Source organism: Ictidomys tridecemlineatus, chromosome 7 (assembly GCF_052094955.1).
Source record: "Ictidomys tridecemlineatus isolate mIctTri1 chromosome 7, mIctTri1.hap1, whole genome shotgun sequence".
Classification (NCBI taxonomy): domain Eukaryota; kingdom Metazoa; phylum Chordata; class Mammalia; order Rodentia; family Sciuridae; genus Ictidomys; species Ictidomys tridecemlineatus.
This window is the reverse complement of record NC_135483.1, coordinates 185609841-185633104: the sequence shown is the minus strand read 5'-3', so window position 1 is coordinate 185633104 and position 23264 is coordinate 185609841. Positions and strand designations below refer to the sequence as shown.

The following is a 23264-nucleotide window of genomic DNA, read 5'->3' as shown; positions in this document are numbered from 1 at the left end:
CTAGCTATTGTGAATTGTGCTGCTATGAACGTCGATGTAGCAGTATCCCTATAGTCCGCTCTTTTAAGGTCTTCAGGGAATAGTCCGAGAAGGGCAGTAGCTGGGTCAAATGGTGATTCCATTCCCAGGTTTCCCAGGAATCTCCATACTGCTTTTCAAATTGGCCGCACCAATTTGCAGTCCCACCAGCAATGTACAAGTGTACCCTTTTCCCCACATCCTCGCCAGCACTTGTTGTTTGACTTCATGATGTAGATTTTAAGTAGGAAATGGTGCGCTATTTGAACAGGTTAATTTCTAGATACCTCTGAAATTGAATATGATATATAAATCTAGTTGTCTGAAAAATTTGGACTAGAAATGTAATTTGGGGGATATGAGCATAGGTAGATTATATTTAAAGCACTAGAAGTAGATGAAATCACAGAGAGAAGGGGGTCTAATATCAAACCCTGAGAAATTTAAACATTTAGTGTTCCTGACAAATTCAAGATTGTATTGGAAACTAAAAATTACCAGAGAGTTGGTAGTACTTTAAGAATTAGCTCTAATCTTAATTATCAAATAATTTGGACATTTATTTAGCCAGAATTTTGGTTTTTCATAGCTCGTGTGCTTGTGTGTGTGTGTGTGTGTGTGTGTGCGCGCGCGCGCGCACGCACACACATACGCATGCTCGTATTTATCTTTTTTTGTTTGTTTTTTGTTTGTTTCTTTGTTTTATTATTATTATTATTATTTTATTGTTGGTCGTTCAAAACATTACATAGTTCTTAATCGTATATATCTTTTGAATGTTAGAAGACAGTTTTGTTATGTGCAGGGTAAAGGTAGAGCCATCTCTCTTCATTCTTCTTTCATAAGATTCTTACTTGGGGGATGTGAGCATAGGTAGACAGACAAGTTTCTGAAGTCATCTTACAGTAATCAAAGCTTTGTCTTGTCTTCTCCTTCATGTTAGACACTCCATATTTAAAAGTAAGCAAAAGATGACACTTCAGTGGGAAAAGTACTAGGTAGAAAATAAGAACTGAGCTTTAAGAGTAATTCTTTCACTATCAGTCTTGAACAAAATTACTAGGCCTTTCTGGATTTTTCAGATTATTAATCAATAAAAATTAGATTTTTTTAGAAAAGAATTTTAACATTATATAGTAATAATATGATACATTTGGGTTATTTAGACTTAAGAATGTTCTAGTGTTTTGAACTTTACCATTATTGTGCCATAAGTCAGAGGAGAAACTTTTAATGTAGCAAGAGCTTTATTAACTCAATTTGCTAATGTCTCAGAGGTTTCTTACATTTTCCTTACGCTTAATTTCTCATTCAAATTCATATTCTTATTAATGATTGAATAGCATGTAGTCTTATAAATGAGCCTTGTACTTGGAAATTTTGTTTTCCTCTTAGAAAAATAACTGAACAAAAGATGTTAACTTTTAAAATCTAGAAAACTCAGTGTAACTTAGAAGATGGTTTATTTCAGTGGTTTACAAAGTCATCTATATATTCTTTTATACAAGTAATATTTTATTTTTAGAAGGTGGCAGAATAAGAGGAGCTTTATCCTACTCTCTTTCTATTCATTCAGAATGCTTCCTGTTGAGGATGTTTCATGCCAGGCACTGGACAGGCATTTGCAGTATATTGAAGATCACTATCTTTGTGGAACTTTAGTTGTTTAACTTACCTCCCCAGATCTGTGCTTTGTAATCCTGATCTAAGTGTTTGGTTTACAGATAGAGAAATTGAAACTTTTGGAGGAGATATAGTATAGTTTCAATTTTCAAGTGACTTTTTTTTTTTTCTTAAACTGGAAAAGCTTTATTTATATAACTACACCTTTCTCTTTATTTTGTGTATGTAGGGTGTCATTTGCTGCAAATGAAGTCTCTATGTAAACTACTTTTTCAGTATACTGTTTTTCTGTTTATTCTTTGGATGGGGAAGGAGAAGAGCCAGTGTTTTAAATTTTATATTTATAGGTAAATTAAGATCTTTATGTGAGGGTACTATAAAGGCTGAGTATATTAGTTGCCTATGAGATTGAAGTTGATAAGGTAAGTTCTGTACCAGTTACTTAAGCAGATTTGACTTTTATATTAAAGTTTTTTTAGTGCTTTTTCCCTTTTTCCTAGGCAAATGTGGTGAATGTAGAGAGATATTTTAATGGCTTGTATGCATAAAATGAAAGTAAAAGGTAGCAGTAAATTAAGAATATTAAGGGAAGCAGTTAAGAATAAGACTTTTGTTAGCAAAGACAGATTCTGTTCAGAGGCCCACAGATACCAAGTTTCTCCTGTGTTTCAGCCACCCCAGAATAAGTAAGGCATGATATCTGCCAGCAGGAAACTCATAGCTTTAGTGAGATAATCAGATTTGAAAGGACACTATTTTTGCCTGAGCATTTCAGGGTGAGGTACAAAGAAGAGGTCACTTTCAAGACCTTTAATGGAATTTTAAAGATTCATCATGTGAACAAAGGCAAGATAGAGTGTTAATAGGGAAAATTGCATGAGAAAAAAGGCTAAGTTAGTATGATTTCAGTGAGGTGGATCCGGTGCAGTTGGAACATAAAGGATCTTCAGGTACCTGGGTAGGAAACGGAAATGGTAAAGTGAGTTGGATTAGATTTTGAAAAGTTTTGTGTGGGTGGTCTTATTCTGTTGGTGGGGGAAGCCATTGCTTTTAATCTATAAAAAGAGGCTGACTGTGATGGAGAAAATGGAGTAAAATATTTAATATAAGTGCCATTTTCAGTGTTTAATTGATGATTTAATTCTGCTATTTTGTCTTGTGCTTTTTTTCCTAACTTAAAGTAATTGGAAGATAGTGGGAATGTATTATGTTAAATATTGCAGTTGCAGAGAAAGAAAGGCTGAATATGGGGTGAGTCAGGAAGCTAGTAACCATGAGATATGAGAGACTAGGAAGATGATGACTTCTACTTTGAAAGGGTTGGAGAGAGATGATGTTGCCAGGAGAGCCAGGGTTTCAAATGTTTACTGATACTGAATACTAGCTGTTATGCAAGTTGTTAAGTAGATTGCAAGCTCTATGAGGGCAGTTATCTTCTCTTACTTGTTTTTATATTTTTTTGATGATACTCTTTTCATATTATTAAATATGTGAAGGAATGAGCTAGGGCCTTTCATTCATCTTTGTGTCTCTTGTTGCTTGTTTGTGGTTTGCATTCATTTTTCTTCTAGAATGAATCTCTAGCATCTGGGGCAATAAAAATGGAAAACATCATAGTATATAGCCACAGATTGCTGAGATCTGTTTTATCTTTTGTATTTTATCTTCTTCCTGTACCTGCCTAAGTTATTATTAAATCTAACCATCATTTTAAACACAGTGTGATTTGGCTGTATACATCTGTTTGTTTGAAAGCAGTATATTAGTTTATTGGAAATCAGATTGTGATTTTGTGAAATGATTTTTTTTTTATCTTAACTATTGGAAATAGATAATTCATAGTGGAATCTTTCTGTGGTGTAAAATACCTTTTGTTCTAGGTTCATTCCTTTCCACCTAGTAAATAAAAAGCTACATTTTTTGTGTGTTGATGATTATTTTGTACTCAGAGAAATCCTCATTTTCTAAGGTATGTTATTTTTAAAAGTATAAAAGAATATTATGTTTAAGAAAACTTCTACCACTGAGCAACATCACCAGGCCTTTCTTTTTATTTTTTAGTTTGTGACTGGTACTTGCTGAGTTGCAGAGGGTGACCTCGAACTTGAAATCCTCCTGCCTCAGCCTCCCAGAAGTAACTGGTATTACAGGTGTGTGCCCCCACACCCTGGGAAGAATACATTTTTAAAAATGATATCAAAATTAGTTGATTCCTCCTTGTCCTCATATGTAGTGAATTATGAAAATGTGTTATCCTAACACCATTTTTGTGCCTCTGTTTTCAATCATGCTATTTTTGAGGTCATATGAATGCTAATACTAGGATCCCCCTATTCCTGGTAAAGGAGATAAAGTGGTTAAATGCCTCTTGTCCTCCGTAGTGCCTAGCACCTTGCTTTGCTTGTTGGAAGCAATTAAATTGGACACTTAGAGCAAACAGTGAAACTATTTGTTTTTGAAATTCAAAATTGTGTACTTTTGTAAAAGTCCTTAAAAATTATATTGCTGTGTACATCAGTGAAATTACTTAAATAAAAAAAAAAAACTTCTGACAGCAGTTAGGAAAAAAATATTTTTCCTTGTAGTAGCTCTTACTGTTTTATTATGGATACTAGTATGATTTCTTTGATTACCACCCTTATTCTTTTTAAAAATTTTTTTAGTTGGGCACAATATATTTAATTTATTCATTTTTATGTGGTGCTGAGGATTGAACCCAGGGCTTCACACATGCTAGGCGACTGCTCTACTTCTGAGCCACAACCTCAGTCCCCCACCCTATTCTTAAAGCTAGTGAAAAATAATATTGTTAATAATATTGTTATTCTAGCAAATAATATTGTTAATCTAGCAAATACCAGTAAAATTTATATCATTCATGAATCTCGCCATTAGTAAATACTTGGAAAGTTTAAAATATTAACAAAACACAGGAAGAAACTTGCTTTGTAATAAAGAAATCTAAAAGTAGTAATGTAGTATGAGAGTGACAGTATTTACCACATTTATATTGAATATACAAATAATTGAAAGTTGGCTACGTTAAGAACTTTCAGAGTATGAAGTAGAAGAGTTCCTTCCAGTCATGTATAAATTTCTGTTCTTTAACATTTTACAAGCATTCATTATCCTGTGTTGCCATTATTCACAATGTATGAAAATTGATATAAACATATATGCTATATTCTATAAGTAGCAAAACATTACAATACTCTTTTCAACTTTTTAAATCAAGAATTCTTAGGGAGAGGGGAAGGGATGTGGACCTGTTTTCAAACTGTGTCAGATTGGAAGAGATGGCCTCTATACTCCATGACTTGACTCACATTAAGATTCACTTCTATAGTAAGTCATTTTAATTGTTAGGTTGGTGTCATACCACCCTGGAGTGATAAAGTGAATAACTTTTTGAGATCTTCTAGAATTATTTAATAGCATTCCTTGAAAAAATAAGATTTGCATAGCTAGCAGAACTTGTGAAGGTGACAAAACCCTGTACCACATAATTAACACAGGACTCAAATGTAAATGTAAGTAGAAACAAATACTCTTTTGAAAGATCATGGTAAATGTTGCATATTTGTTTGGGGCTGGGGTTATAGCCCAATGGTGGAGTACTTGCCAAGCGCATATGAGGTACTAGGTTTGATCCTTAGCACCACATAAAAATAAATAAAATATAAAGATATCAAGTCAATCTGTAACTAAATTTTTCTTCTTAAAAAGATGGCATATTTGTGTTTTAAACTGACTTCATATGTGAAACAGGCAACATGTTTTAGAAGCCAGGTCCAGAAAGGTACTTAACAGGCATCCAGTGTCTCTCAGTTATTTTAAAACGGCAGAAACCCCCCCTTTTAAATTTCTTATTACGAAACCAATATAAGTCATTTAATCAGGAAAAACAACCTTCCCTGTGGTCTGTTAAAAGAGGCATCTCAGTGGAATGTGATGTGAAATGAACATCATTGATCTAATCAAACACAATCATATTACAGGTAAAAATTACTATAGATAAGATAGGTTTAAGTGACTTTGTCTTGGTTAGTAATTGCCCTGGTTGCAGTTTTCTGCAGATACTGATATTGATTATTCTAGCTTTTAGGTGAATGTTAAAGCATTGTATGTTTCTAGAAGGACATAGCTCTTGGAATTATGGTAACTCTTTGTACTTTTCTTTCTTTATGATTTTTTTTTCTTTTTTTTAATGCCGGGGATGAAACACAGGACCTTGGGTATGCTAGCCAAGCATTCTACCACTAAGATATCTCCCAACCCCTGTTGTACTTTCTAATGATGTTCTCTGTATAATGAGCACACGTTTTATGTTATTAATGCCCCATTTTATGTTTTTAATACATGGTTTATATTTTTCAGTGCAACATTATGATAAGTATGAAGTACTGTATTTTAGTGCCTGGTGATGGATCTATATTTTCACTATTGTCTTCAGTTTTGAGTCTTTTTAAGGAGAAATTACTCAGTTTTCAGTATTCCACATCATCATTGGTTTTATGACTCTTCTAGTTTTAGTAAACTTTAGAATAAAAGTCTTTATAATTCATTTTAGGTAATTAGTTTTTCATCTTACCTCAACATTTTATTAGAATTCACTGAGATTTTGCTCTAGCCACTGAAACTTAAAGTGTTAAAATGTTTCTGTTAATGGTTAAAGTTGTTTTGGAAGGTAGGATGTATGGTTACGGTGCATGTTATTATGTCCTTCAGCTTTGCAACTATCCTAAGGCTGCAGGTGCAGGGTCAGCTTCAGTCTATGGATACGCTTGGATGTGAAAACTCAAGAGCAAAGACTGGGAACCTATAGTTCCAGGTCATGCTCATGCCTGCTGTCCTCCCTCTACTTTCATCCTTCTTGCTAACCCTCATTCTCTTCCCTTTACCAGTAGTTTGTTTTGAGGATGTGGGTCTTATAGCTTGGGCTTTAATTTATCAGTGGACAAGATTTTATTATGCCATAAAAAATAAAAATTTTCTTTTGATTTAATAATTTCACTTTAATGTTTGCTAAGCACCTAATTTTGAAAATGCAAGAAAAGCTATATTCACAGAAGTGAAGAATGTAGTATGCAAATTTGAACTGTTGCAGAGTAGTTCATAGAGTTGATACGCTTAAATTACTTAATTCTGTCATTGACATTCAAGTTTCTTTTATGAACAAATCATGTGGCATCATAGTTTAATGATTATGATAATAACAAAGCAGGGCCCAACTTGAATCATAATTACTGAAAGTTTTAAAAAAATTAATCCTTTATTTTCATGAATAGTTCTTTTTGAGTTTTAGCTTGTATATTGATTCATGTAACCACAATCACACTGAATATGGATCATTTCCTTCATCTCACTTCCCTGTGATATCTTTCCATTGTTCCTGGCAGCTTCTGCTCTATTCTTTGTCATAAAAGTTTTGTATTTTCCAGAACATCATATAAGTAGAATCATAGTTTTTTAACCGTTAGAGACTGGCTTCTTTCATTCAGCGTAATTACCTTGAGATTAAGTTGTATCACTAGTTTGTTTCTTTTTATGGCTAAATGACATTCTGTTGTATGAACGTACCCACAGTTTTCTTATCATTTTTTATATATGTAGCTTTTTGTGATTGTGGATAGATCTGATATAAATATTTGTTTACATGTTTTTGTGTGAATATAAGTTGTTTCTACAGAGTAAATACATAGAAGTAGAATGTTGGGTCATAGGTTAAGTGTATATATTTAATTTCATAAGAACTGTCAAACTTTTCTCATAAGACTGTACCAATTTGTGCTTACATCAGCAACACAGGGTTTTTTGTTTTTTTTTTTTTTTTGCTTCAAATCATTGCCAACACTTCATGTTGTTTAGCTTACTTTATTGTAGCCTTTCTAATGGGTGTATAGTAGTGTCTCATCATGTTTTTAATTTGCATTTTCCTGATGGCTAATGTTTTTGAACCATCTGTTCGTGTACAAAATTGCCTTTTTCTATGTCCTCTTTGGTAAAGTGTCTGTTAAAATCTTTTACCCATTTTTAATTGTTTTCTTTTTTTACTGAGTTTTAAGACTTAAAAATACTCTGAATACAAGTGAGTTGATTTTTCACCCAGTCTGTAGCTTCTCTTTTTTAGTATGCACATTGTCTGTTGAACAAAATATTGTAGTTTTGATGAAGTCCAATTTATCCCATCTGTAGCTTTACTTTTTCTGTGTCGACAGTGTCTGTAGACCAAAAGTTTTTGATTTTTGATAGTCTATGTCACCAGTTTATTTTACAAATCATGCTTTTCTAGTCAGGTTGCTTAAAATTTTTAGATGATTTGTTTTTTTCACTATAACATAACCATTGTCTTTGAATTGATATGGTGCTTTGAAAATATGATACAACTAGGTATTATTCTCCTAAAGCAAATTTTAGTGGATGAATGTTATCAATGGCTTTAAAAAATCAGGAATCAGCATTGCATAGTATAGTAGTTAATGATGTGTACTGTTAAGAGAAATGAAATGTAGGATAAAGAAGTATATAAGGGTTATTTGAAAAAGAGCATCCAGGGATGAGACCATCCTGAGAGATAGCCATGCAAATTGAGGCAGAAAAAAATGTCAAACCACACAGTTGCTGTTTGTAGTTTATGTTTACTGATTGTTTACTGAATGCTAGAACTGTGCTGAATACATTACTAGCATCAATTAAATCCATATAACAATCCTACAAAAAGGATACTATTTTATATATAAGGAAAACAAGGTCCAGGGATTAAATAATTTACCCAAAATTACACAACTTGTCAGAGCTAAAATTAGAAGTCAGATGGTTTGATTCCAAAATCAGTACTCTTAGCTATTATTCAGAGGTGGCGGATGAGAAAATATAGTAGGAAATTTAGTTGGAACCAGCTCTAAGGCCTTGTATTGTAGTTCATGATAAGAATTTAGGATTTTATTCTGACCATGTAAGCCTTTGTGAATTGAGAAATTCCCAGAGGTTGCTTCTGGAAGTCAAGAGAGAAAGTGGGAGTCTACATACACACTTGATAATCATCTCTGTATAAGTGATAGTATAAAATATTTCTACTGGCCTATAACATATTTCTTTGGTTTAAAATTAAGAATTATATTCCATTATTAACAAATATATGTGCATGTTTATGAGAATCTGTGTGTGTGTACATAAACAAACTGATGAACTATTCTGTTAATAGGTGCGAGAAGATGTACTAAATTCATTGAATAACAACTTTCTTCAAACACTAAATCAAGCTTGGAATGATCATCAAACAGCTATGGTGATGATTAGAGACATACTAATGTATATGGTAAGGACAGCTTTTTTGTTATTCTTTAAGAAAACATTTCAGAACAGTGATTTTGTTAAATTTTAGTTTGAATGGTACATCTCAGTGTAGAAGCTGTTTTTTGTTTTTGTTGTTTCTTAATTAGTATTTCTTTTCTTAATTAGGTCCAACCTTAGCCTGTGTGAGTGAAAAATCTTAAATTTTCACATAGTTACTGAATTGTTAAAATGGAAAACTGAAGGAGAATGACTTAAACGTTTTTTCATAATATTTAGCACTTGTGAAAAACAAAGCAAAAAATGTAACATCTCTTAAGAATGGTTAAATGATGAATATTCTTCTATAAGTTTTTAAAACCCAAGTATATGTCTTCAGTGACACAAATGTCATATTAATGTAAATATTTTTCAGAATAAATCTAGATTCTTTTAGTTTAATTATTATATTACTGCAGAATTAATAACTCCAATAACTTTTCTCATTATTCAGTGTTTATATTTGGGATTTGAACACAATGACGTTCTTATAAGGTTTTACTCTCTTTTTATTTTCAGTTTGATTTTTAGTTGCAATGTAGAAATAAGTGCTTGTTCTAGTTTCTTTTACTTAATAAAATAAAGCAGTGTTTTGGAAAGAATTTCTAATGAGAATCAGTAGCTGTGACATTTTTTGGTCTGCTGAGTGAATTCAGTCAAGCCATTTACCAGTAAGGGCTTAGTGGCAAGGGGTCAGTGAGAGGCCACTGTATTTTTCAGGAATGTAATAAAAGGTATAACAAATTACCTAGCTTTTCTGAGGATTTCTTTGCTTGTCAAGTTATGGTTTCACTTTGTTATCATTTCGAGGATAATTGAGATAGCATGTGAAAACATACTGGCATATAAATGTGAAATAAATAAGTTGACTCGCTGCTGTTTTCATCTTGAAATTTTTGATTTGGTAAGTCTTTAAATTCCATATCAACCATCAAACACTAAGATAAACTATTTGTGATTTCATGGTCTATTGCTCTATTGATATTGATGAAGAATTTTAAGATTTTTATTATATATATTCATGTTTTTAAAAATCTCTTTTCAGTTCCTTTTTGTGCAGTGAAACCTCAAAACCTTAAGTCTGGTTCTACCTCTTTTTGACCATGGTTAAGCAATTAATTAGTTTATGCCTCAGCTTTCTCATTTATAAAATGAAAAAAAATGTGCCAATTGGGGATAGGGTAATGATGGGTCTTAAAGAAGCCATTCATATTAACACTTTAAAGGATTGGCCTATGGTAACAAGCTCAATACAAATTAACTAATGGCAGTATTTTTTGTTCCATCATTTTTTTTTAATCAAACCATTGTGGTAATTCCATAGCACTGGATAAACCTAGTGACTTGCCTATGTCTCTTCTGGAATATAGGCCAGTGCTACTGTTGGCCCATTGTACAGATCTGCAGTGAACCCTCCACACTGCCCAGCAGTTTCACATTTTCTCTGGTTACCTTGCTATACCAGTTATTTTTCTGCAAACCTCTAGCTCCCCTCAATGATCTTGCCTTCTGCCTCTAAGAGAAAACAGAGTTCTTTATTTCCTGACACTAAATCTACAACTTTACATGTATTTTCTCCCCTCTTGTGTTTCTCTTTTTCTTCCTGTGTTAGTACAGGATGTTTTCTCCTTTCTTGTCAAAGGTCAGTTGTTTACCTGTTTTTGTGTCATTTGGAATCTTTTAAGTATTTGGGGGTTCTGTCTTTTTTACTGGATCTTATTCATCAGCATTGGACATGATCAAGCCATTCATACCCTCAGAATAAAATTCCACTTAATTTTCAGATGAACTGCCATCTCCCAAGGACATTCATCTATCATTCACAGCTTAATGTTTCATGACAAATGTTGACACTTGGCTATCTTTCTTTTCTCATCTTTCATTCACTTTGTATATGTTCCAGTTAAGCATCTACCTCAAATATTCTATTCAGTTTTGCCCTTACTAAGATCACCATGAAATCTGTACATCTCTGAATGCAAATATCACTACTAATCTTCATTCTTGATTTTTTTTTCCCCCAATAGCATTTGACAAAGTTGATCATATTTTTCTTCTCCATGAGGGTTTCTTGATTACTGTGACAAAACACTCGGAATGCTTCTTACCTTCTGCCTATTTCTTCTTCTCTGCTGCTGCTTCTTCTTCATCCATTCCTTAAACAGCTGGATTCTTTTTTTTTTTTAAGTTGTAAGTGGACACAATACCTTTATTTTATTTATTTATATGTGGTGCTAAGGATCGAATCCAGGCCCTAGCCCCAGCCTCTAAACAGCTGGATTCTTCAGATTTAATCCTAGATTTTCTTCTCACATTGCACAGTCTTCACCTCATTCGATACTGTAGATCCTTATGCCTCTGCAGATGATTCCCAAATTATTTTTATAGTATCACTTTCTGAGATTCAGATTCATAAGTTCATCTATCTAGTTGATAATTCCCTTCATTGTTTTCTAGGTTACTTTGGACTTGGCATGTCCAAATCATAATTACTGTCATTTCAATTGTTCATTGCAGAACCCAGGAATTATTTTCTTATCAGTTACTTCAGCCTCTATATCTATATCATCTCTTGCTAGGATCTACAATTTTTCCTTGGTTTCATAAGTCTATTAGCTAAGACCAATTCACCTTCATTTCTGTCTTGTTGGAGTTTTCAGTATAAATAGTCTTAACATTCATTGGACTCTATAGTTTTCCATATTTATCTCAGTTATTTTTATTATTTTAAGATTTTTTTCTTGCAGATGGACATGGCACACTTATTTATTTATTTGTTTGTTTGTTTGTTTGTTTGTTTTATGTGATGCCAAGGATAGAACTCAGTGCCTCACACATGCCAGGCAAGCACTCTACCACTGAGCCACAACCCTAGCACCCCAGTTATTATTTAAAAGCACAAATGTGATCATGTAACTACCCTGCTTAAATCCTTGTTTGCCCTGCTTAAATCTTATTTCTCATCTTGGAATCCTCACACATGTCATTTGTTTTTAAATCTTCCTAAAATGTTTTCCTTTCTTCATCTCACTTGCTCGCTTTTGTCCTATAAATCTTAAATTTCTTGTCAGCTTTCACTGACCACAGACTCCTCACTGACTGCACTAGCTTTCATTGTGCCTGGTACTATTCCTTTTCAGCATTTGTAACAATTGTTAAAGTTGTTCCCTCTCCCCCTTTATCACTACTCTTGCAGTTTGGGGCCATTAAGTAAAATAAGGATTACTGGAACACAAGCACTGTAGTAATGTGACCTCTTGATCTCATAACCGAGGCAACTACTAATGATGGGATTGGGTGGGATTAACACAGCATTGAAATGCTGGACAAAGGGTTGATTCATATAAGGCATGTCAGGGTGGGACTGTATAAGACTTCATCTTTCTACTTAGAACAGTATATAATTTTAAACTTATGAATTGTTTATTTCTGACATTTTCTGTTATTTTTGGACCATAATTGTAGCACAGCTCCTTGTAGGAACTATCTTGTGTGAATTGATACAGGTGTTATATATATTGTGTATGTGTGTGGGTTTTTTTTTTTTTTCAGTAAACCATACTGTTTCAGAATGGTTGTGTAAACGCTATTGTAGATTCAGAAAGAAAACAAATTGATATCTTCACATTCCATAAGATAAAATTTAAAAAATTTTATATCCTCAGTTCTCTTATTTTGCCTTTTTAATGTATATTGTTTTGATCTTAATTATGATATATCCAAAAGTCAATCTTTCAACCAAAGGAAAAATTTATATACATTGGAATTAACTAAGGTGTACAAAATGATTTTTGAAAAATGTGTACACTTCTGTAACCAGTACCTCAGTCAAGATAAGTAACATGGCTTTTCGTTTCCAAAAAATATTTTTCTGTTGGTGTTTGCATTATTTTCTTTGAAGATTTTTACCTCATACTAAACATCTCAGGTCATGTTTCCTAGCCAAGTATTTCAAGTTATATCCACGTAGAACCCATATCATTTTCTTCTGTGAATCCCCTGCTCTACCTTTTGGAATTTTAGATCTCAAGCTGAGAGGAGGAGAAGAAGAAGGTGATTTTACTATTTATCTCCCTGTTACCCACTCAGCTGACTTTTTTACTCTTACCAAGGAGGTGTATCTAAAATGTCATGCATGAACCTCAGTGTATGTATCAATCTACCAATGGATATATTAACTCTGGGAATTAAATGGAAGCAGGCATGGGTCAGAATTTATCCCATGTGACTTTGTTATTTGGCAACCTCATTATTTTCAGAAAGAAAAATATACACGTCTCTGGATGGAACATGTGACCTAGTTTCTGCTACTCTACCCTTCCTAATGTTTGAGACTTGAACCACTCACTTGTTTAGACCCTGAAGGCATTAAGTTTGTAATCTCTGCTTTACTTAATTTAAAGGAAAAAAAATCATTGATTTCTTAAAGAAATGATTACATGTTCAGCTTTTAAGATAGTTTGGGGGCTGGGGTTGTGGCACAGTGGTAAAGCTCTTGTCTTGCATGAGTGAGGCACTGGGTTCAATCCTCAGCACCACATAAAAGTAAGTAAATAAATAAATAAATCTGTAAAAAAAAAAGATAATTTGGGTTTAGTTATTAAAAGTTTCATTGTCAGTTTTAATTTTTCAAAATACTAATGATTAGGAAAAGATTTTTGAGTATTTTGTAGAGACAGTGTCATAATAACATTAGTTATTGATATAATTTGTATTTATTTATTTTACCCTTAAATTGTGAAAATGAATACAATATTAAAGGAAAATTAAGTTTATGGATAGTACTCTGTAGGCCAACTTGAGCAACTAGAATTAATGCCAAAGGAGAAGAAATATAATTTTTTATCTTGGCATATAGGGTTAATAAAAGACTTAATAGAGACATTTTCTACATAAGATTTTCTTGTGAATTTCAAAGTTGTTTTGTGTGTGTGCTTTTACTTGACTTTATATTTCCAGTATTTTTACAAACAACAAAAGTAGGAGTGGTACTGCTCGTCATCCTTAAAGAAAATTTAGAGGGGATAAATTCATGGGGAAGAGAGTAACATAGGAAAGGAGGGCCACTTCTTATTTGGCCTGTTTGGAAGTCAACTACATCAACTGGTTTTCCTTATTTTGAGCATTCTTCTGAGGCTGCTACAAACTCCTAAAAAAGTACAGACTACTGATTGGGTCCACTCTACAAAATATGTGCCAAACACACCTGATTATACCCTCACAACTATAGATTACCCATTTATTTACATGTAGTTGACCCTGGACAGCAAGTCTTCCAAACTCTGTTCTTTTATTAAATTCTTATTGTAAAGGGGTTGGGGGAGAATTCTAAGATAGCATAGTCGAAATGGTGATCATGAGTTCATGATGTTTAAGGAGGCAAGTGAATCATAAGGTTCCAGGAAATAGAAATATTAGATCCATTGAGGGTGAGAACATTCACTTAAATGTAACTAAGTAGCAGGAGTGGGAAGAAAAAAGATGATCTTCTGTGCCAGAGTTATTTGATATCTTCTGGGGGTAAGATTCAGGGTTTGCTTACAACGTGAATGACTGAAAGGAGTCTTGATAAGATGGGGGATGAAAATTTAGGAGTGAGTGAGATTGCTTGTTAGTATGAATGTTGTAATTACGAAAGATAGTACATAGCAAGGAGCTGAACTGTAAGCTGTTGTTGAAGCTACCAAGGAGGAATAAGGTCAAAAGGTAGGATGAGAACATGGAAATGATGAAACTGTGGGTCTGTATTTTCTCCTGTAGATTTTGGTGCTTTTAGTTCCCCAAAAAACCTTTTTTCATAATATTCAGACTTTCCTGACACCTTTTTTGCATTCAAAATGACATCTTTGGACTACTAAGCTTCAAGCATGTTGAACATTTTTTGCCAACTTGCCTTTTGCAGGAAGGATCTGTTTTAACACAGGCTTTTCTTATAAATACTCTAATTTTTCTGTGACTGATGATATCCAAGACCATAGCATTTTTTATAAGTTAAGTCAAAAACTTCGATTTTGACTACTTGCCTTTATGTGAAATAAAACCAGGACAATGTTTCCTTTTTGTTTTATTTTGGTTTTGTTATGCATAGTTATTTTATTTTTCCCATTTGTTTATTGTTACTGGATATTTTTTAGCTCCTCTATGAAATAAATTAATGGAACCATAAACACCACATTCCCTGTGGTCTGTGAACTAGTTTCTTGTGTGTGTAATGATAGTCGAACAGTTCATAATGTTAAGTTTAGGGAGACAAGTGTTCGGTGTTTACACTGTTCAGCATGAAGTAGACCCTCTTACATAGTCAGAAATAGAGCGCACATGTCTTGATGGAGTAAATGGAATGAAACTTTTGTACATAAAGTGGATTGCTACCAGTATATATGGGAAATTTGGAGTAGTGATCAAAATCTTTAATAATGAATTAAGAGACTCATGGCTTTAGTTCCTATTTTGTCATTAATTTGCTGAAGTCATTTAACCTCCCTGGTTAAGATTCTTGCTTTCCTTAGCAATAAAGCAAATTCATTGGTTAAGAGCTCAAGTTGTTATCTTTTTGAGAGTCATAGATATCTTGTGAGTGGTCAGGATATGTTGACTCTAGTAGGTATTTTTACATCTACGTATCACCCAACCATACTTTTATTTTCAGTTTCAAGAGGATTTGTGGGTATTTAAGGATTTGTTGATTCGATTATTTTAGATCTTTAGCGCCCTTTCAGCTTTAAAGCTTTTTGTTTGTTTTGGTTTTTTGGTACTAGGGGTTGAACCTAGGGGCGCTTAACCACTGAGCCACATTTTCAGCCCTTTTTATTTTTTTATTTTGAGACAGGGTTTTTCTAAGTTGCTTAGGGTCTAAGTTGCTGAGGCTGGCTTTGAACTGTGATCCTCCTGCCTCAGCCTCTTGAGTTGCTGTGAATTCAGGCATGTGCCACCATGTCTAGCGGCTCTAAAGCTTTAAACCATTTTAACATTGAAAGTGAATAGCTAGATGTCATGTCACAGTTTCTTTAAAAACTCTTCAAATGGGTTGATACATCCTTGATTGACTATGAGTCTATTCAGTGCTATTATAATAGTAGGTAACAATTAACTCCTTATTGTGTTCGAGACACTACTTTAAGCACTTTTAGTGTATGAATTTATTTAGCCCTTACAATATCAGTTTTGTTATTATCTTTAAGCAGTAGTGTGGGAAAGTGATAAAATTAAAATTATTATTGTGCTTCCTTGAAAAGTTATAATTCTGAGTCTGCAGCAGCAGGTATCTCTATCACAAAGCTGTATCACTGCATTGTTTTAAACACCCGATTTTAAAGTTGGTCACGGTAATTTCCATTTTGTAGATGAAGAAATTTAGATTAGAAAAATAACAACTAAGGTTAGAGCAATTAACTAACTTGCCAAAGATCATACAGTTACTGTTTAACCAGAGTGGGATTGAATCCAGTCTTAAATTTTTAATTCAAAGCCTATAGTCTTCACCACTTTGTTGTACCACCTCAGTGCAGAAGAATTAAATTAATTGACTCTGTTTGATAGAATTTATGATAAACCCAGAGTTAACATTCACCTTAATGCCATAAGTAAATAAGTTTATTCAGCAAGCATTTACTGAGTATGTATTGTATATCAAACACTGTTCTAAATGACTATGATTCCATTTTCTAAATTCTTCTTTCATTGGCAATTTGATAATGTAGAAATTTTGGGGGGAAGATAAAACTGATTTCCCATATTTAACTTGAAAATAATGACTTTATCTATGATCCTATTTCAAGCTCCTAAAGCATATAGAAAGTCCTTAGTTTTTTCCTCACTTTTGATTTTGAACCTGATACTGCAATTCTCACTGAAGAAGTGACTTTCTTAGAATAATTGTCATTAGAAGTTATTAGCTCCATTGTTGGAATACTTAGAAACTCTCCAGAAACCTTAAATACTACTTGATAATCCAATAATGCTATGCCAATTTAAAAATCCTTTTAATAGTTTTGGAAAACTCTTTTGCTGTATAACATAGAAATACACACATAGTTTGCCCATTTTTAAAAAATCGGATGTATCTGTTTTTGTAATTTCTTTGAGTTTCTTTATTCCAGATAAAGTTTTTTGTTAAATACACAAATTGCAAGAAAATTGTCTTTCATTCTGGCTTTTTTCTCTTTTTTAATGGTATCTTTAATGAAAAGTTTCTAATTGAAGTTAAATTTTGTAGCCTATAGTTGTTGGATAGAGTATTGTCAGTTTGATCAGATATGTTAACCAGGTCGGCATGTTGTTCACATGATCCATATCATTACTAAATCTTTTTGTCTGTTTATCCTGTCAGCTATTGAGAAGTATTAAAATCTTCTTATTGCAATGTGGACTTATCTGTTTCTGCTTTTAATTTGTGTATTTTGAGGTTGTATTAAAATGAGTATATGGGCTAAGGATATATAGCTAAGTTGGTAGAGTACTTGCCTTACATGCACAAGACCATGGGTTCAATCCCCAGCACTCCACACACACTCATATACAAAAGTATAAGCTTAGTATTTTTTTTAATCTTCCTGTTGAATTTGACTCTTCTATTTTTATGGAATATCCCTCTTGATCTCTAGCAGTACTTCTTTCCATAAAGTCTATTGTTTGATATTACTGTATTAGCTTTCCTTGGTTGATATTTTGCATAGCAAATTTTTTCCTATCCTTTCAGTTCAAACTTTCTGTTATTTCATTTGAGGTGTGTCATATGTGTAACATAGTAATATGCTTTTTTTTAAGAGAGAGAATTTTTTAATATTTATTTTTAAGTTTTTGGTGGACACAACATCTTTATTTTATTTTTATGTGGTGCTGAGGATGGAACCAATTGCCCCCCACATGCCAGGCGAGCACACTACCCCTTGAGCCACATCCCTAGCCCAGTAATATGCTTTTAAACCCCATCTAACAATCTTTGTTTTTTTATAAATTGAATCATTTATTTTATTTATATTTAATGTAATTATTGATACATTTGGGTTTAAATTGAGTATCCTATTTTTCTGTTCTTTGTTGCTTTTTCCACTTGTTTGCCTTTGTTTTCCCATCCCCCTCTCATTGGCTAACCATTTATATATTATTATTTTAGTGGTTACCTTATAAAGCTTAGAAATTAAAATGAACTTCCTTGTACATTATCAGTTTTTAACAAACCCCCTTCCCTTTTTTTTAATACCAAGGTCTGGATAGCATAAGGATCGTAGAACATTTCAACTTTCTGGGATTCCATTTGCCCCTCCCCTCTTAAGTTTTTTAGGTATTTAATCCTGAGTTGGTTTTTGTTTTGCTTAAAGGGGAGGGAGGCAAGCCTAGGAATTTTGGGTTGAGTGTCAGTGTTACCTGTGAAAAAGTGGAGGCACTGGATAATACTTCCTCCAAATAAAATTTTAATTTTGTTCTAGCAGACATGTAAAGTATGGGAAGAGCTTTGTGATCTAGATGAAGCTGTTTTTAGGCTTTGTAATTTATTGTTGGTCTGTTTTCACTTTACATTTATTTCTAGAGCATACCTTTAGGCAAGGTGCCTAGCCCCAGCTGAAAGCCTAAGGTGTTAACCAGGTTGCTTTCTGCAGTACTGTGCCTTGAATTTTTACTTCTCTCTTTCCTGTAAGTCTGCCAGTAATCTCTTGTCAGTTTATAAGCCTCATGATAATCTTGGGGGCTGGGGAGGGTTTTGTTTTATTTGGTTTTTGATGTTTTAGTAAACATTCACAGTGGAAAGTTGTTTGTAGAATTTCTGGTTTTTCTTGTATAAGTCCCAGCCAGCTTCATATCCAGCCCCTTCTGAGACTTTGTGCTTGGCCTTATTTTCATTCTTCCAAATAAAGACAGCCCCTGACTCAGGGCAATAAGCAAAGGCAAGTGTGGGACTATTCTCAATATACTGTATTAACATTTTCTTCAGAATTTTGGCCCCACTAGTCCAAGTTGATTTTGTTACTTTTTGATGCCTTTAAACAGTTGGCTTTTAGGCCTTGTTGTTGTCTTTTAAATTGTGGTGAAATATACATAGCAAACTATCTTAATCATTTTTATTTAATTGTTTAATTCAATGCTATTAAACACATTGACATTGTTGTACAGCTATCACCACTTCCATCTCCAGAACCCTTTATCTTAGAAAACAGAAATTCTGTACCCATTAAACAATGACTTCTCATTTCCCCCTGCCTGCCACCATTCTACCTTTTGTCTATGAATTTGACCTCTGTAAGTACTTCATAAGTGAAATCATAGAGTACTCTTCTTTTTGAGACTTGCTCATTTCACTTAGCACACATAGGCTTATTCATGTTATGGAGTATGTCAAAATTTTTCTCCTTTTTAAGGCTAAATAATATTCCATTGTATGTATATACCACAATTAGTGAATTAATTTATTCATCAGTTGACACCTGGAGTGTCTCCATCTTTTGGCTGTTCTGAATAATGGTACTGTGAATTAGGGTATACAAATAGCTCTCCAAGTCCCTGCTTTCAGTTCTTTTCAGCATATACTCTGAAGTAGAATTGGTAATTCTTTCTTTTTTTTAAGTTATAGTTGTCAATACCTTTATTTTATTTATTTATTTTTATGTGGTGCTGAGAATTGACCCCAGGGCCTCGCATGTTCTAGGTGAGTGCTCTACTATTGAACCACAACCCCATTCCTGGTAATTCTGTCTTGAATGTTTTGAAGAACTGTCCATACTGTTTTATCCACAGCATTTGGACTTATAAACATGCCTCCCCCTTTTCTTTTTTGTGTTACTGGGAATTGCCACGCTCTTGAATAGTTGCACAAGTGCTATACCATGCAATGCACTGCTACTGAGATGTTTTAGTAAACATCTACATCTCCAGCTTAGTAAACATCTACATCACCAGTTTAGTAAACATCTACATCTCCAGCTTGTTTTTAATTTTTATTTTGAGACAGGGTCTCCTTGAGTTGCTGGCTGACCTCCAACTTGTGATCCTTCTGCCTCAACCTCCCAAGAAGCTGGGATTACAGGCGTGTACTAGCCAAAAGGTCTCCTTTGACTATAAGTGAAATATATGAAATAACATTTTGAGGTAGATGTTATTTTACAGATGAGGAAACTGAGAAACAAATATGAAAATCAAACATATTAAATGGCAAAGACAGGATTGAAATAGAGGAGGCTGGGTAGGTCTTGAATTAGTGATCTTAATCATTGAATTATTTTGCTTTTTAATATATATGTCTTGTATTCTAAAAGATAGTCTTCTAAGTTGACTGCTCCAAGTTTTCGAGGGCAGTTACTCCTATGGTTCTAATAGAGACTATTTTCTAGTGTTTCTTTTTTTCCACTCAGTCTTAAATTATGAAATTTTGGAATAGAGAACAGTGTTTTTATCTTAAGATTTGGTACAATTTGTACAGCTTTGGAGAAACATGTCTAGGGTTTTGATTTGTCTTGTATCTTGGTAAATGGTTCTTAAGTAGAATCCCCCCGCCCCTTTTTCAGTACTGGAATTTTAACCCAGAGTCTCTAACATGCTAGGCAAGCACTAAACTAAGATACCCACCCTTGTTATAATTTTATTTTGAAACTGGGTCTTGCTCAGTTGCTGAGGCTGGCCTCCAACTTGTGCTCCTCCTGCTTTAGCCTCCTGAGTAGCTGGGATAAGGGGCATGTACCACAATGCTTGGTGCTGGAAATTATTTTTTAAATACAATTTTTTTACAACTAATTTTTTGTTTGTTAAAAATCATCTTAATAGCTATAAGAGATTTTGAGCCTGTTTTATAGTGGTAAAACTATGACTCTGAGCTTAAGTCAATTGAAATCTTCATATTGTATCCTGTGGTTTTCTCCTTTAAATTTATCAGTTATATTGTAAAACCCAGAAATTTTAATCTGTCTGAACAGTTTACTGTTTCATATCTTACTGGTGTTCTTTAAAAAAAAATGTAGTCAGGCACTAGCATTGTGGAATTGGGCCAGTTCTTTAAACTTTTATTTATTTAACTCCCACTCCAATGTGATTCTGTAGTAGAAACTTTTTGGTACTTTTCTGGCTTTTCTGTTTCTGGCTTGTGTTAATCCTTCCTTCACCTATATTTATTTTGTGACTTGAAAGCAAACCCTGTTTGAAAATATTTCATTACTTGTGGATAGAAAAGATTGCCTGGTGATTAAGCTTGAGAAGGCAGGTTCAAACATGTTTTAGCAGGCTTGCTATAGAGTTGCTTGTTTGTTTTTGATGTGACTTTAACTTTTCAGGATTATTTCTAGCTCATTAGGAGGACAAAATATTTATATTTGTAAAGACTTTTGAATCTGTGTACCTCTTTTCTTGTCCTTTTGTGGGGAAAAAATGAATGACAACATGGTTAAAATTCTCTTACTGTGAGGAATTATTAATCTGATTTGTAAGAAAGACGGTATCTCTTTCCACCTCAACTTTTAGAGACCTACCTGTCCTTATTGTTTTTATATAGGTAATTTTTGTTTTGTTTTTTAATCTAGACTTTATAGTTGTTTTGGTAGGGAAATCGATCTTAAGAGCTATTCTTTCAAGACTAGAAGAACATTGTAAAATATTATGTTGCATGTGATGTGCTTAAGAGTTGGTGTATTGAAATAATTGTATGAATGATAGTAGATGAGCATTCTGATTTCTGCCTAGCTCTAGGAAAAGGTGGACATAATATGGTCCCTTTATCTTTGGTTCATAGCCACCTATCTGTGAAGGTTCTTGCCCTCTATAGGCTTGATTGAATAAGAGAGAACTATAAATAGAGACTTAAATTCTCATATCACTTTATGTAAATCTTTCAGAAATGCTTTTAAGAACATTTTATATTTTAAATATCTGTATTTTGGCATTAAAAATGCAAATAGAAGCAGCCTCCAACTTTGTATCTCTGCTGAGCTCTCTGCAGTACATAAGTGACTAATGTTGAACTCACACAAAACTACATTTTGGTCTAAGCCTGAGATTAGAATATTTCAGAGTTCAGTCTTTCATATATTTTCTTTTTAGATGATTTCTTAATCTTGTCAACTCTTTAAGACAGTATTCTCTTAGCTAGTTAGAAGTTAAGTAGAGCTGGGACTTTAAAAAAGTGATTTTTTAAAAAAAAATATTAACAGAAAAACAAAAGTAAAAACCTCATGGTACTCTAATTAGAGCTAAATTAATATGGTATTACATAAAATGAACCACTTTTTTTTTTTTAAACAAAGGAAGTTTTTTTGTTTTTGTTTTAAACAAAGGAAGGTTTGTGTTAAAATCTGAAAATGCTATTGTATACCTCCAGGCTGAATTCCTTTTGATAGTGCAGGTAACTAATAAACAGATTTAGTATGCTCAGTCAGCAAATATTTTAATGTATATTATTAGAGGTATACTTAGATCACAAATTTACTGCACATGTGTGCATACATTTTTGTTTAACATGCTCACACAAAAATTTGAGTTAATGCGTATTTTAGCCTTTATTTGACTTGATGGTAATTAGTCATAAAACATTTAATGTAAATATGTTTATTTTATGTGATCACACTTAAGTTTCTGGATTTTTTTCCCCTTTATTTATTAGCTCTGGTATCTTTGATCACATTTCAGATTTAAGTTTTCCTTATTATATGTCATTTAGTTATAATCATTATATACACCTTGATAATATCAGGTTGGAAGACAAAATGGTTTGGCTCTGATACTATAGTATCTGTATTTCCCTTAGTCTTTGGCTTAAAGTGTTCTCTGTTTTGTCCATACCCCCAACTATATTCTATCATCATGCGTAACTTTCTATACTGACGCATCCTCCCTGTAACACCCGCACTCCCCTGCCCTCCTCCCCCAGTGTACACAGTGTACTGAAGAAATGTACCAGCTGTGCCTGTTCCTTTCTGCCTTCTTGCTCAGGCTTGAGATAGCAAATATTGTAGGCCTTAAAGTTATAGATTCAATCTACTTCACTAGTGAAAGCATTACATTGTGCTTAGGTGTTGGAAGATCCAGGCCTGGGTTGACAGAAAATAAATACAAAAGGAAAAAGTAGTAGTGAAATACATCTTGATCCCCATGTACATTAACTTTTGGTCAGAGGATTAAGCTTTATAGGAAATTATATTAAAATTTTAGAGATTCCATTCCTTTTGTTTTACTGGGGGCCAGAATGAATAAATGACTTACTCAGGGTAATATAATAGTTAATAATAGAGTCAGAATTGTACTCTACATCTACTATTCTTACCATTATTGTAATTTTTATATCCAAATTTATCAATATGTAAGTTCCATACCTG

The 23264-nt window shown here is 33.3% G+C and overlaps 1 protein-coding gene across 3 annotated transcripts in view; it reads left to right on the top strand.

Annotated features, from left to right (window-relative positions):
* The window catches only part of Cul3 (cullin 3), an 81631-nt gene that overhangs the window by 27730 nt on the left and 30637 nt on the right, over positions 1-23264 (top strand). For all 3 annotated transcript variants that reach the window (XM_078018094.1, XM_078018093.1, XM_021729997.3), the window contains one exon: positions 8846-8959. In XM_078018094.1, coding sequence (XP_077874220.1) covers positions 8846-8959 — 114 coding nt within the window. The remainder of the gene's footprint in view (positions 1-8845; positions 8960-23264) is intronic.